The sequence below is a fragment of the Orycteropus afer genome, unplaced genomic scaffold (assembly GCF_000298275.1).
Source record: "Orycteropus afer afer isolate SDZICR_OR568_19922 unplaced genomic scaffold, OryAfe1.0 scaffold00498, whole genome shotgun sequence".
Classification (NCBI taxonomy): Eukaryota; Metazoa; Chordata; class Mammalia; order Tubulidentata; family Orycteropodidae; genus Orycteropus; species Orycteropus afer.
The window spans coordinates 321,937-337,129 of record NW_006922085.1 but is presented as its reverse complement, the minus strand read 5'-3'; the positions used below and the strand labels follow the sequence as shown (position 1 = coordinate 337,129).

General features: G+C 43.8%; 1 protein-coding gene across 1 annotated transcript in view; it reads left to right on the top strand.

Annotated features, from left to right (window-relative positions):
• PFKFB4 (6-phosphofructo-2-kinase/fructose-2,6-biphosphatase 4) overlaps positions 1 to 14,512 on the top strand; it is a 35,435-nt gene extending 20,923 nt beyond the window's left edge. The window contains exons 10-14 of the mRNA XM_007955292.2: positions 9,354 to 9,458; positions 11,379 to 11,508; positions 11,625 to 11,687; positions 12,290 to 12,354; positions 14,453 to 14,512. Of these exons, the coding sequence (XP_007953483.1) occupies positions 9,354 to 9,458; positions 11,379 to 11,508; positions 11,625 to 11,687; positions 12,290 to 12,354; positions 14,453 to 14,512 (423 nt within the window). The remainder of the gene's footprint in view (positions 1 to 9,353; positions 9,459 to 11,378; positions 11,509 to 11,624; positions 11,688 to 12,289; positions 12,355 to 14,452) is intronic.
• The last annotated feature ends 681 nt before the right edge of the window (positions 14,513 to 15,193 follow it).

Sequence of the window (15,193 nt, the reverse complement as noted above, 5' to 3'; positions counted from 1 at the left end):
CTCCAGGAAGCATATATCTGGAATCCTGTTTTTTCCAGTTTGTTCCTCGGATAGTATTACAGGTAGGCCACACCCCTGGGGAAACTCCCCCTAGACTGACCGGCCGCTTAGGACATAGTCATGTGATCCATCATGAGAAACAACACTCACAAGTGAAGTCCAGCCAAGTTGACAGATCTTCAACTATCACACTTTACATCTGATCTTTTCCCAGTTAACTCATTTCTTATATCCATGTGTGCATCCTTTTCCTTCTACTTATATTAAGTTCTTACATATAATTTGTATGTCTGTTTATATCCTAGCATCACACTGTCTTAATTATAACAGATTTTCATTATTGGCCATTTGGATTCTTTTGTGAAGCCTTTTTTTTTTTTTTTTTTTAAATTGGTTTGTCTGCCTTTTCTTACTGATTTTTAGGAATTCTTTATATATTCTGAATAAGATGCATACCTGGTAACCTGGTAATATTTTAATTTAGTGTTGGTTATTTTGTATGAATAATTATAGACCTAATTCGAGGCTCTGATTAATGTTATCTTTCTCCAGAGAGGATTTACTTTTCTTCTAGCAGGTAGTAAGGGAGTGAATCACCTTAATATAGTCTGGGATCAAGCTGATTCAAAGGTGGGCTTTGAGCTTCATGGAGGCTACTCAATTTTCAGTCACTGGTAGACTTAGGAAGTAGCCTTTAAAGTTCTGACCTTTAAAACCTGTGGGCCTCAGATTTCTGACAAGACTGCTGAAAGCTCTGCCAAGCTTCTACCCTCAGTCCCGCTATCTGCTTGACTTCTCACCTTTCAGCTGCCATCTTCCAATCAGCAAGACCTCAAAGGGAAAAGGGATACCATATATCAAGGTCATTCTGTGGGCTTCCTTTTGTGTGTGTGTGTGTGTGTGATTTGGGTGAAAGTTTACAGAGCAAATTCACTTTCTATACAGCAGTTCACACACATGTTATCTTATGACATTGACTATAATTTACTCCAATGCAACAGCTCCCCTCCCACTTCCTCCCGATAGTTAACCTCTTCCCTGTGTCCATCCCTTCATGTACTCCTGAGCTGTCTCCCTGTGCATAAACAGCCCTTCTTTCTCCCATGATTGTTCTCTCCAAGTAGTGTATCTATCTCAGGTACATGTTCAACTCATATGCCTGTCTTTTGTTTGGCTGGAAGCCACAGGTGTGAGTTCAATTCCAGACTGAAGGGCAGTTGGGGCCATAGTCTCAGTGGTTCCACCAGGCTCCATCAGACCAGCAAACCTGGTCCCCCTTTTTTTTTTTCCAAATATGTATAAGATCTTACTTCTTCTCCACTCCCTGGTTATGGCTGGTCCTCAGAAAAACTAAGATCAAATATTTATTTACTCTAGTAATTTTTTCCAGTGTGTTCTCTTGGAGTAACCTAGGAAATCAACTGGAAAAATTACTAAGTAAATACGTATATAATTTATTTTATTTTTAGTTGTTGAGAGTATACGCAGCAAAACATAACACCAATTCAGCAACTTATACAATTCAATGACAGTGATTGCATTCTTCACGTTGTGCAACCATTCCCACCCTCATTTTCCTAGATGTTACTCCCCCATTGACTTAAATTCATCGCCCCCTAAAGTTCCTATGTAATCTTCTGAGTTGCTCTTATCAGTTTGATCCCATATAGGTTGTTCTTCAAAGAGCACAGTGCTCAAGGCAGACATTCTTTACTAGTTAAGCTAAACTACTATTTGATTTTAAGATGTCAGTGGATTTTTTTGGTTTAAGGTTTAAAGATTATCTCAGGGCAATAGTTTCAGGGGTTCATCCATCCCCCATGGCTCTAGAAAGTCTGGAGTCCATGAGAATTTGAAATTTTGTTCTTCATTTTCCCCCTTTCAATTAGAATTCTTCTATAGAATCTTTGATCAAAATGTTCAATAATGGCAGCTGGGTATCATCCAGTTCTTATGGTCTCATGGCAAAGGAGACAGTTGTTTATTTAAGCAGCCACACATTCCATTTCCTCCTCCTATTACTGACTGTCTTCCTTCTTCGCCTGTTGCTCCAGGCAAACATAAATTAGTTGTTGTGCCTTGGAGGGCTGCTGGTAAGCTTTCAAGACCCCAAGCACTACACAGAGGAACTCTGGTGGCATAGTGCCTAAGGCACTTGACTGCTAACCAAAAGGCTGGAGGTTCAAACCAACCAGCCACTCCTCAGAAGGAAGGTTGGGCAATCTACTTCCAGAGTGATAACGCCTCGGAAACCCAAGGAGGGGTCACTATGAGTCAGGTCTGACTCCACGGCAGTGCATTGTGTTTTGCATTGGCACTATACAGAGAACTAGGAGGTAGAACAAAAGCACTAAATACGTTATTAGGCCAACTAACTGGGATGTCCCATGAAACCGTGGCCCTAAACCTCCAAACCAAGGAACCAAATCCTGTGAGGTGTTTGGTTGTACATAAGCAGCCTTAGCAGCTACTTGTTTTTTGGTCATTGTAAATATATGTCACACAAAATATGCCATTTCAACTTTTTACAGGTGTACAGCTTATTGACAGCACTTATAACTAATCAGCTGTGCAACCCTACCCTTAATCAGTGTGATTTTTCTATCATTGTAAACCAAAACTCAGTAGTCTGTAATCAATAAATGCCCCTTTTTCTCCTCCCTCCTACAATAAACTTTGGCCTCTATACATTTGCCTTTTCTTGTCTTTTTATATAAGTGAGATTATATAATATTTGTCCTTTTGTGATTGACTTATTTCACTCAGCCTAATGTCTCAAGCTCCATCCATACTGTAGCATGTATCAAGACTTCATTTCTCCTGCTGGCTGAGTAGTATTCATTGTGTGAACGTACCATATTTTGTTTATCCATTCGTCTGTTAATAGGCATTTAGGTTGTCTACACCTTTTGTCTATTGTGAGTAGTGCTGCAGTGAACACTGGTGTACAAGTCTCTGAGTTTCTGAGTCTTTTGGGTATATACCTAGGAATAGACTTACTGGGTTACATGATAGTTCTGTTTTCAGTTTTTTGAGGAACCGCCCATTATTCTCCACAGCAGTGGTAATATTTTGCATTCCCACTAGCGGTGGATAAGGGTTCCAATTTGCCCATATCCTTGCCAACATTTGTTATTATCTTTTATGTTCATTTTTTATCTTAGCCATTCTGGTGGGAGTGAAATGGTATCTCATTGTGAATTTGATTTGCATTTCTGTGGTAGATAATGATGTTGATCATCTTTTCACGTGTTTGGTAGCCATTTGACCTCTTTGGTCAAATATCTATTCAAATCTTTTGCCCATTTATGATTGAATTATTTATCTTTCTGTTGTTACATTGTTTAAATTTTATATATGGGTTAGTTATTAGATTCTTATTGTATATATAGTTTCTGAAGGCATTCTCCCAGTTTGTAGCTTGTCATTTCATTTTTTTGGTGAAGTCTTTTGATGACAAAAGTTTTTAATTTTTTTTATTACCATTTATTTGTTTTGTCTTTTGCTCTCTGCACTTCTGTTATTATATCAGATAATCCATTGTAGAAAGCTAGGCCTGACAGCATTGCTCCGGCTTGTTCTAAGAATTTTAAGCTTTTAGTTTGCACATTTAGGTTGTTAATGCATTTTGAATTTGTTTTTGTGTACATTATGAGGCATGGTGCCTGTATCATTTTTTCTGCATGTAGAACTCCAGTTTTCCCAGCACTATATATTGAAGAGAGAGTCTTCTTTCCCCATCAGATGGACTTAGCACCCTCGTCAACAATCAGTTGGCCATAGATGTATAGGTTTATTTCTAGACTCTCAATTCGATTCCATTGGTCTGTATGTCTATTGTTATACCAATATCAGGCTGTTTTGATTAGTATAGCTTTATAATATGTTTTAAAATCAGAAAGTGTGAATCATACCTCTTTGTTCTTCTCTTTCAACATTGCTTTAGCTATTCTGGACCTTTTGCCATTCCATATAAAGTTGAGGATTGCTTTTTCCATTTCTGTAAAGAAGATTGTTGGAATTTTGATTGGGATTGCATTGAATCTATAGATCGCTTTGGGTGCTATTGACATCTTAACAGGATTAAGTATCACAATCTATGAACATGGAACATCTTTCCATTTATTTAAGTCATGTTTAATCTTTTTCAGCATGTTTTTTATTCATTTTGTAAGTCTTTCACATCCCTGCTTAAATTTATTCCTAAGTGTTCTCTTAGATGCTATTTTAAATGGAATTGTTTACTTTCCTTTCTTTCCTTTGTTTTCCTGATGAGGTTTTATATCCTCAGAAGGATAATCCTTTTTGCCTTCCCAATTTATGTACCTCATGTTTCAGTTTCCGATCATTGCACTGGCAACAAAAAGTGATGGGCAAACTTGTTGTCCTTGTTTTGTTCTTTCTTCAATGGCCTGCCTCTCAGAATCCTGCCCTTTAGAATGATGCTTGTACTAATTTTTTTTTTTTTTTTTTAGTCAATTGAGGTAGATTTTTTCTCATTTGGAGCTATTGATAGTAAAGTATTATTTCCTAATATTAAATCATTGCATTCTTAGAATAAACCCTAGGTGGTTGTGGTGAATGACTCTTGAATTTGATTATTTTTAACACTTATTAATAAGTGATACTTGTCTTTGCCTTTTGATTTGTCCTACATTTTCCGGGTTCAGATACCTGAATTATGCTGATACTATAAAGTGAATCTGATGGATTTCCAATCTCTTCTGAGCCCTTGGGATTCATCTTCAACAAAGCTCCCTAGCCTGGGACTTTGTTTTTAGGTAATTCTTTGATGACAATTAAAATTTATTCTTTGATCGATTTTACTCACTTAATATATTTTAAGGCCTCTTTTTTGTCCCTCAACAATTTATCATGAAAAGTTTCAAACATATAGCAGAGTTGAAAGATTTTTATAGGAACACCTATATGCCCACTGGGAATTCCTGAGTAGTACAAACTTAAGTGCTTGGCTACTAAATGAAAGGTAGAAGGTTCAGATCCATCCCCAGGAGCCTTGGAGGAAAGGCCCAATGGTCTGAAAGATCACAGCCATTGAAAACCTTAGGACTCAAAGCATAGTTCTACTCTGAAACATGTAGAGTCGCCAGGAGTTGGGATTGACTTGAAGGCAACTGCTGTTGTTTTCTGTTGCTGCATAACAAATTACAACAAACTTACCCATTCCTATTGAGTCTACTCTGGTCATAGCAACCCTGTAAGATGAAGCAGAACTGCCCCATGGGTTTCCAAGGCGGTAATCTTTATGGAGGCAGACTGCCCCATCTTTTTCCCATACCACAAACTTAGCAGCTTCAAACAACACACATTTATTATCTCACACTTTCTGTGGATCAGGAGTCTGGCCAGGCATGATCGTGTTCTCTGCTCAGTGTCTCATCAGGCTGCAGGTGTTGGCCAAGGCTGCTGTCTCATGTGAGGCTTGGGGTCCTCTTCCAAGCTCAGTGGTTGTTGGCAGATTCATCTCCTTACAGTTTTAGGCCTGAGATCCCCATTTTCTTGATAGCTGTCAACAGGGGGGTGTCCTTAGCCCCTAGAGGCCTCCTGTAGTTCCTTGCCATATGGCATCTTAATTCTTCAAAGCCAGTAAGGGAGAGTCTCTCTCTAGTCAGCTAAGACTGAATCTTATATAATATGAAGTGATCATGGGGTTGACATCCTATCAGCTTTGCCATGTTCTGTTGGTTACAAGGAAGTCACAGATTGTGCCTGCACTTCTTCTTTCTTAGTTAGATTTCTTGGAGATTAGTCACTTTTTGAATCCCTTCCAAAGAGCCAGATTTAAGATTGTATCTCTTCTGTGGTTTTTCTGTTCTTTAAATCATTTATTTTTGCTTTTGTTCATATTATTTTCCTTTTTCTTTCCTCAGATTTTTTTTTTAAAAAAAACTTTCAGAATTTATTGGTTGGGTCATCTATAGTCATTCTTTCTTAAATAATGAAACCATTTAGAGCTATCTTATGGTTGGTTTTACTCCATTACAGAGGGAATATGTCCTGTAATTTCAGCCTTTGCAATTTATTGGCATTTCAGCCTCATTGAACTTTTCTGTTGTCCAGGATATGGTAAATTTTCATAAATATTTCATGGTCCATTTAAAAGAAGATCGGTTGTCTGTTGTTTGGATACAGCATCCAGTATATGTTTGTTATCCAGTTATATGAAGAAAACACAGTTTTGCTTTTTAGCTGTGACAGTGAAGCATTCTAAATTTTATAATCTTATTTTGAAGCATTTCTTTGTGTTTATCCTTCTTGCCTTGAGAGTTGAGATTCTTGGATTTCTGAGCTTCTGAATAATTTGAAAAAGTTAAGATGCAAGCCACAAATGGTTTGTGCTTGACTAGCTAACCTAAAGTTTGGCTGGTTGAACCTACCCAGCAACACTGCAGAAGAAAGGCCTGGCAATCTACTTCTGCAAATATTACAGCCAAGAAAATCCTAAATGTCTTTATTTCTCTTGAGAATTGCCATGACTTAGAATTGACTTGACAGCACAAGACAACAATAAATATACCTAGGAATTGTCAGGTCATATGTTAACTCTATGTTTAACCTTTTGAGTAGTTGCCAGACTATTTTCCAATGTGCCTGCATCATTTTACATTTCTAATGGGGGTGTATAAAGGTTCTAATTTCTCCATATTCTGTCCATCACTTGTTATTACATCTTTTTTGCTTCTAGCCATCTTAGTGGGTTTGAAGTGGTATTTCATTGTGATTTCGATTTTCATTTTCCTGATAACTAATGATGTAGAACATCTTTTCGTGTGCTTATTGGCCATTTGTATCTTTTTTGGAAAATTGTCTATTCAGTTCCTTTGCCCATTTATTAATTGGGTTGTCTTTTTATTATTAAATTGTGAGAACTATTTGTATATTCTAGATACAAGTCCTTTATCAGATACATGATTTACAGATATTTTCTCCTATTCTGTGGATTGATTGTCTTTTATGTTCTTGATTAAAAAAAAAAAAAAACCCACTGCCATCAAGTTGATTGTGACTTATAGCAACTGCCCATTGGGTTTTCAAGGTGGTAAATCTCTGCAGAAATAGATTACCCCATCTTCCTTCCACAGAGTGGCTCATGGGTTTGAACCACCAACCTTCTGCTTAGTAGTCAAATACTTTAGGCACTGCATGACAAGAGCTCTTTTTTCCCTATCTTAAGGGGAAATAATTCAGTCTTTCAACATTAAGTATGATATATGCTGTATTTTTTTTAATGCTTTTTTTCAGGTTGACTAAGTTCCGTAGTTTGTTGAGTGAAGGATTGTATCATGAAAGATTGTTGAATTTTGTCAGTGTTTTTTCTTCATCTCTTGAAATAATGATGTGGTTTTTGTCCTTTATTTTATTGATATGGTGCATTACATTAATCAGTTTTCAGATGTTAAGCCAATCATTACATTCCTGGGATCATTCACACTTGGTTATGGTATATAATCTTTTTTTACATGTCATTGGATTTGGTTTCTTAATATTTTATTGAGGATTTTAAAGTCTATATTCATAAGAGATACTGGTCTGTAGTTTTCAGATGTGATAAATTTATCTGGTTTTGGTATCAAGGTAATACTGGCTGGGAAGTGTTGCCTCAACTTCTGCTGTGTTTTGGAAGAGTTTGTGATGAATTGATATTCTTTAAATGTTTGGTAGAATTTACTAGTGGAGCCATTTGGACCTGAGCTTTTCTTTGTGGGTAGTTTTTTGGTTTTTTTTTTTTTTAAATAACTAATTCAATGTCCTTACTTGTTATAGGTCTGTTCTGACTTTCTATTTCTTCTGACTTTAAGTCAGGTTTGATCCTGTGGTCTTGGAATTTGTCCATTTCATCTCAGTTATCTAATTTGTTGCATTATGGTTGTTCATAGTATTCTTTTATAACCCATTCTATTCCTGTAAGATTGGTAGTAATATCCCCTTTTTCATTCTTGATTTTAGTAATTTGAGTTTTCTTTTTTTCCTTGGTCATTCTAGCTAAAGTTTTGTCAATATTGTTGATTTTTTTATTCCCCAAAGAACCAACTTTTATTTTCATTTATTTTTTCTGTTGTTTGTCTAGTCTCTGTTTCATTAGTTCTGCTCTAATCTTTATTATTTTCTTCCTTCTGCTTACCTTGGGTTTAGTTTGTTCTTCTTTCACCATTATCTTAAGATGGAAAGTTAGGTTATTGATTTGAGATCTTTCTTTTTTGATAAATGTATCTACAGCTATGGAGTTTCTTTATCTTTCCTTTTCAGTAAACAGGTTTGCATTAAGGCCTCATAAACAAAACAAAACTCACTGCTGTCAAGTCGGATCCCACACACAGCGACCCCTCCTTGGATTTCGGAGGTGGTATCACTTTGGAAGTAGATTATATTGCCCAGCCTTCCTTCCGAGGAGTGCCTGGTGGATGTGAACCACCAGCCTCTGGTTAGCAGTCAGATGGCTTAGGGACTATGCTAGGCCTTGTGGGGGAAGGGGGAACCCTAGAGCAAAGGCAGAGACCGGCAGCTTTCTATTAAGGGCATTTTACTGTTTCTTCCTCTCCCAGGCATGTGCTCTCTGCTGGCTCTTGGCTTGAGCCAGGGAAGATGGACAATGGTCCATTCAGACATCTCTCTGGGGTTCTTTACACAGGATTGGATGTGGGCAGGAGGTTGTCACTCCTCATAGACTCAGGAAGTGGTCCATCATGCTGCTTGTAATGTGAGCTTAGTTAGGGGTGGTCATAGCTGAAGTGATGACCCTGTTTGCTCTGGGCCTCTCTGGCCCCTTCTTCTGTGACACCTAGTGTTTTCAATCAGCACTTTGCTCTTCTGTAATGGCATTTGTAGAAGGGAATCTATGTTCTATGTGTGTGTATATTCCAAACAACACAGTGATGTCTTCTTGCTTTGTAACAATCCATGCTAAGAAGTAGTGTTTCCACAGCACAAAAGAGACACATAGTTAACATTTCTGTGTTTATCTTTATATACTAAATGGATGAATGAATGGATAGATGCATGGGCAGGCAAAATTTTTCTGGTAGCTTCTTTTTTTTTTTTAATTTTATTTTGATTTGGGTGAAGATTTACAGAGTACATTCACTTTTCATACAGCAGTTCACATATACTTTGTCTCATGTCATTGACCAAAATCTGGTAGCTTCTTAAAAATGAAGGGACTCCTCCGTGCCCAGTGTTCCCAGAATGCCTGTTTTCCCCAGACAGGTCCTAAGCCCCAGGCTAAGAAGGTCCCCTTGGTCTAGTAAGTGCTTCCTAAACCTAGAGGCCCACCTGCCCATCCACAGGGATGCTCTGTCTGGCCTGGGAGGTATGATAACTCGGTGTCTCCCTAGGGTGTCTGTGAGGAAATGACCTACGAGGAAATTCAGGATCATTATCCACTGGAGTTTGCCCTGCGGGACCAGGACAAGTACCGCTACCGGTACCCCAAGGGGGAGGTAAGTGAGGTTCCAGAATTTAAGCTTAGCTTCCTGGAAGTGCTGCCTGAGGCCGAGGGCCCTGTGGAGTTCTGCCACGGCTGCTTGGACAGCAGCAGGAGCCTGGCCTCAGAGGCAGGCCAGCCTTGGTGTTTCAGCTCCATCTTACCCAGCCTTGTGGCCCAGGCCCTAGTTCCCTTCTTGAGTAGTAGGGGGTCATTGCTGCACAGGACTCCTGACTCTGAGACCCATCAGATCCCTGTTCCTCATCTATGTCTGCCCCTTCCAGGGTGATTTGGGAAGGACAGGGCCTGGGCTGAGTGGTCCTGACTCTGTGTACTCAGCTTTCCTAGAATCCCCAAAGATGGCTCATGGCTCCCTGGTACCCAAGGCCACCAGCTCCTTTCCTAGAGAGTTGTCAGCCTTTCATGGGGTGCTCAAGTGGTTGGGGAGTTGGGAATACCATCCCCAGCCTGAGGCTTGGATCTTAACTCACCCACATCCCTGTCCTGGGCCTTTGCCCTTCCTCTTGGTGCTTTCTCCTGTCATAGGGTGATCCTGTCCCCACCGTGCCTCCAGGCACTACCTGCAACCCTGAGTCCAGACCCAGGGAGAGCTTCCCCCAGATGAGTCATGACCACACAAGCCACCCATCCTTGCCACCTTCCCTTAAGCTCCCTCATCAGCCCAGGCCCCAGAACAGAAACTGGGGGCCACCTTTGACTCCTGCATCTCCTCCTCCTCCTTCTAAGAGGTGGCCTGAGGCAGTAGCCAAATAAAAATACCCTCACAGACATGTGTGCTCACATATATACACACATAGAAGCACTCCCACACACATGCCAGGTTCACAGGCACCTTTTCTGTACTCTTCCCAACAATGAATAGCCCTGGGTAACATTAATTTTCCCTCACATCATGCTGTGAGGCAAACAGTTCAGATTTAGAACTGACCCAGATAATAATAAGAAACATAGCCACTGGCTGCTCAAACTTGAAAATACAGGAGAACTATATTGGAGAACTAATTACAGTTACCAGAAGAATTGATTGAGGATTTTTCCAAAAATACCAGAGATCAGCACAAATCAACCTGTAGGCATTGCTCTGTTATCAAAGCATGGGGCAAATCCAGTTCTGACTGCTGGACCTGTTTAGGAAGGAATGCTCATTGTGTGGAGGAACTGTAGGTGAAACTCAATCCAGGGCTTAGGCTCCTGGTGAAAATCTCTATAGACCTGCCAGGCTATGGGATGGCCCAAGGACAGGCAGAGGTCCAAAGTTTCTCCCTCACCAGCTATATCAGCTGGGGGATACAGGTGGCAGACTGACATAAGATGCTTTTGGCACGTTGAACTCCAGGAAGGCCCATGGGCCTTTGCTCTCCCTGCCTCTACCACTTTCCTGTCTACTCTGTTCACTGTAGGCTGGAGGGTAGCTGTGTCGTTTCCACTCATCATTAGTTGCTTACATGTGAATTTCAGCTGCTGAGGGTAGACAGGTTCAGAGTAGGGCTACATGGGTGGGGCATGAGGTGGCCCCTCAGGATCAAGTCTTGAGGTAACCCAGCTTCACTCTCCAAATCTTATGAGGACCTGGCCCTAGGATGGGGAGGGGTCTTTTTCCCAGGTTGCCCACTGCCCCTTCTCCCTCCCAAGATGGACACGTCTCCTGGGCTGTGCCCTGAGCTATCCACCCTCATTCCCTTGCGAGCCAGACCTGAGGGAACTTAGCTACAACCTCTCATGAAGCATTCCAGGAGTAGGGAGGTGGCTCATTACCCAGGTATCTTCATCCCTGCCCCCTGGGGAGATATCATGTCCATCACAGCTCCCACACCAGGCTCAAGAGACCAGCCCTGTGCTGGGGCAGGGTAGCTCCAGGCATAAGGGACCAGGTTTAGTGGGCACTTCTGGGTCTGAGGCCTGCTCATCCTTGCAGTCCTATGAGGACCTGGTCCAGCGACTAGAGCCTGTCATCATGGAGCTGGAGAGGCAGGAGAACGTGCTGGTCATCTGCCACCAGGCCGTGATGCGCTGCCTTCTGGCCTACTTCCTTGACAAGGCAGCAGGTATGCATCTTGCCCCTGGGGTGGCTGGGGTGTGTGGGTGTGGGAGAGAGAGAAGGAGAGCGGGACTGTCACCAGAACATCCCTAGCATAGTAGCTCTCCCTATCTATGTCCACAGAACAGCTGCCCTACCTCAAGTGTCCGCTGCACACGGTCCTGAAGCTGACCCCCATGGCTTATGGTAAGGAGGCATCCTGCACTTTGACTTTGGTTTCTTCACGGTTCTATAATTTTCTGTAACCCCCTTGGAAAATCAATTAGCAGCCAACTCCTCCTCCCCCATCCCACTACCTTTAAGGATTTGCTTTTTAAAAGATGCTTTTGGGACCTGCATGTGGCCACAGAAAGCCTCCCCAGTGACCTTCCACCCTCTCCCACCCATGTGAAGGGCTTTTCCTCTGGTTTCTCTGAAATCCACCCATAGCCACTCAGCCCCCAGGGCACAGACCTTAAAATATTCTGGGTGCAAAGTGGTTTGAACGCCACCTGTGCCCCTCACTACTATAATTTACTTGCTAAGCCCTGGGCCTTGGCCTCCTCATCTTTAACACAGTCTACCAGAGTCCACTTGCGTGGTTATACTGTGGCTGTGGGGGACAATAAAGCTCAATGGTGGCTGATGTCATTCCAATGTGTGTAATCCTGTTGCCTCCTGTGGTACAGTGTTTCAGCAATTGATTTGGCCTCGTGTGGTACAGTTGGGGTATGGGTGGTTTAGGGGTACTGGAGATTGTGAGAGTAGGTTATGGGAGGTAGAATGGATTTGCATTTTCCCTTTGGCAGGTTGTAAAGTGGAGTCCATATTCCTGAATGTGGAGGCTGTGAACACACACCGGGACAGGCCTCAGGTAGCAGTGGGTTCACTGCCAGGGTGGTGGGTATGTTCCTGGAGTTACCCAGAAACAGCATCACCCAGGGCCATGCCTAGCTGGGGCGCCTGGCAGAGTGAGCTTGAGTGTCTGCCAGGGCTGTTCTCCTGTCATCAGTGGGACCATGGTTCTGGGTGTCATACCCCCTCAGCCCTGGGGGTAGGGAAGTCCTTGGAGATTGGCACCAGGTGGGATGCACAGTGAGCCTGGGTGTGGTTACTCCTGGGATATGAGAGCCTCCCTGGTGGCCCCACTGAGATCTGAGCCAAGGAGTGAGGTTCCAGCTGAGGAAGAGGCTGGGGCCTATGAGAACACAGGTGGAGATTTCTCCCATGCCTTTTCCCCCAGGCCTCATGAGCCCTTTTTCCAACTCATGTACCCTTAAAGATTAAAATGGTTAATGTGCTTTGTTGGGGTCAGGGCCATGCAGAGCAGTTCATCATTGTGTGTCCCCCAGGTGCCTTGTTTAAGGTAGAAGCTCCTTGAAGTGTTGCCCAGAATACTCACTGCCTATGTGGGGCCCCACCCACACATTGGCTCCTCCTGCCACTGAAGCTGAGGTTAGGACTACCCCTTCTGGGACCCCAGGCCCAGTTTCCAGAGTCTATTGCACTGAGAAGACTACTGGGGCCTCAGTCCTGCCTATTTCCATCCACAGTGGGCCTGCTTAGGCCTTGGGTCCCTGTCGGGGTATAGGCCTTGGGCTGGAACAGGATATCCTGGCTGGCCTGCCAGGTATCTCTGCTTACCTGCAGCCCCTTGACTTTAACCTCTTCATGCAGAGAGACACATAGATATGTCCTATTTCTTCCAAGGCTGCTGCCCCTAGCTAGGGCCATTCACTATGCAGTACTCTCCCATTTGCTTGAGAGTCTGGTCTTATCTACATGTTGGCCAAGTCTGATCCAGGCTCAGTCTGGCACCATAGGTCATAGGGGAAGGCATGTCCTAACAGGCATTCTTTGTGCTAAGGAAAGCCCAGACAGCATTGGCCCCTAGCACTGACAGGGTGATGGTGAGAGAGGCTTTTCAGGGCAGCAGCTGACAGCCACTATGTCCGCCTCTGTGTGGTCCTTCTGAGTGGCACATTTCTGCTGGCCACAGTGTTTCCAAATGGTTTCCTTTCAGGTGGGCAGAATCCCAAGGTGTCTTGGCCCTTCCTGGGGGTAGGCTATAGTGGGAAAGAGGTTTCCCAGGAAGCTGGCCTTCCCCGTGAGAATAGTACCTGCCCCTATAATTCCAGTGTTGGTCCTGTGAACCTGGGTATGGGCCACAGGCCAGGCCTCTCTGCCTGCAGGTCTGAGCATGTCATGTTGCACAGGGCTGCCACCTAAGTCATCAGTATCTGCTCCTATAGGTCATGGTTGTGAGGGCCCCCAGCCAGGAGGGTGGGCCACTAGGACCTGGGTCACAAGGAGCTAAGGGAAGTCTCAGGTCCCCTGTTTTTCAGACCTGAGACGTCCTGAGCTCAGCAGGCTGAGATGGTACTGTGCTCTGTGGCTTTTGGGGCTGACTGCAGTGGAGGGCCTCAGGGTTGGAGGGCTGTTCCCTGGCCCTGAGGGGATAGACCAGACTATAGACTAGATGTCTGCAGACTGCTGGGGTTACATCTGACATTTGTCCACCAACACCTAGAGCCAGGAGGGCAGCACCCTCAAAAGCTAGTCTTCCCTTTTCTGCCCCCATTGATGAGGATGCAAGTTTTTACCCAGCTGTTCCTTCCCATGTGACCCTGAGGCAGCCTCACTCTGGTTAACACCCTACCTGTCTGCAGTGGAGGACACAACATGCATCCATTTCTCCCTGGCCTAGCGGTGCTGTCTTCCACTGAGAACAGGGTAGGAGCCAGTGCATCCCCTACTCCCACGTTTGTTCGTTTGTCTTTCCATCCTCTGTGTATTGAGAGGCTCTTGACCCAGCACTTTTAGGGGAGGTCAGGGTCTGCGGTTCTGGGGCTTTTGAGGCTCTTGGGATGAAGATGTGAGCCCGGACAGGTGCAGTGATGAGGAACACAGGCAGTGGTTGTCCTGCCTCTTTCTTGCCACAGGGTGATGTTCCATGTTTTTATTTTACACAGAATGTAGATATCACAAGGCCACCGGAGGAAGCCCTTGTCACGGTCCCCGCTCACCAGTGACTGTGTCTCTCCACCATGACACCTGGACAGGCATCGATCTCTGCAGAGGCGGTCATTCCAGGCCCTGCTGGTCCCCGTGCCGGTCAAGTCATCATGCTGGAGCACCCTTGAAGCCATGTGTGCTGGTGGTGCCCAGAGCCCCTGCCCCAGCCCACCTGCCTCCTTGTTGACAGTCAATGACCAGGCTATATGTGGTTCCTGACCTGCTGCTAAAATCGCTCGGCCAGACTGTGTCTGCAGCAGCCTAGTGAGAGATTTCCCAGCACCTGGTCCTTCTGTTGTGACTTCTAGGTATTCTCTCTCACTGAGTATGGCTGGTTTTGCAAAGTGTGAAACCCTACAATGTGAAGTGGAAAGTGTTTCACTGTTATCCTGTCCCCACTGTGGCCGTCCTGCTCAGGGTGGCCCTGGCAACCCTTTATGGGGCTTTGCCATCCTCTCTGTGGCCACTTCCTGAGCCAAAGGCAAAGTCTTCATGGGATTCGGAGCTTCTGCCACCTCATCTTTCCCCACCAGGAACTGAAGAATTTCAGCCCGGGCTGATGGCTCTCAGGACAGCCAGAGGCCAGGCCTCGTGTCTGTGTCACCAGCACTTGTGGGCCTTCCTGAAAGCATCATGCTCCCTTTGCCCCTTAGGGTGCACAGAAGCGTGTAGGGAGTGGGACACTGTGGTCACCCCTT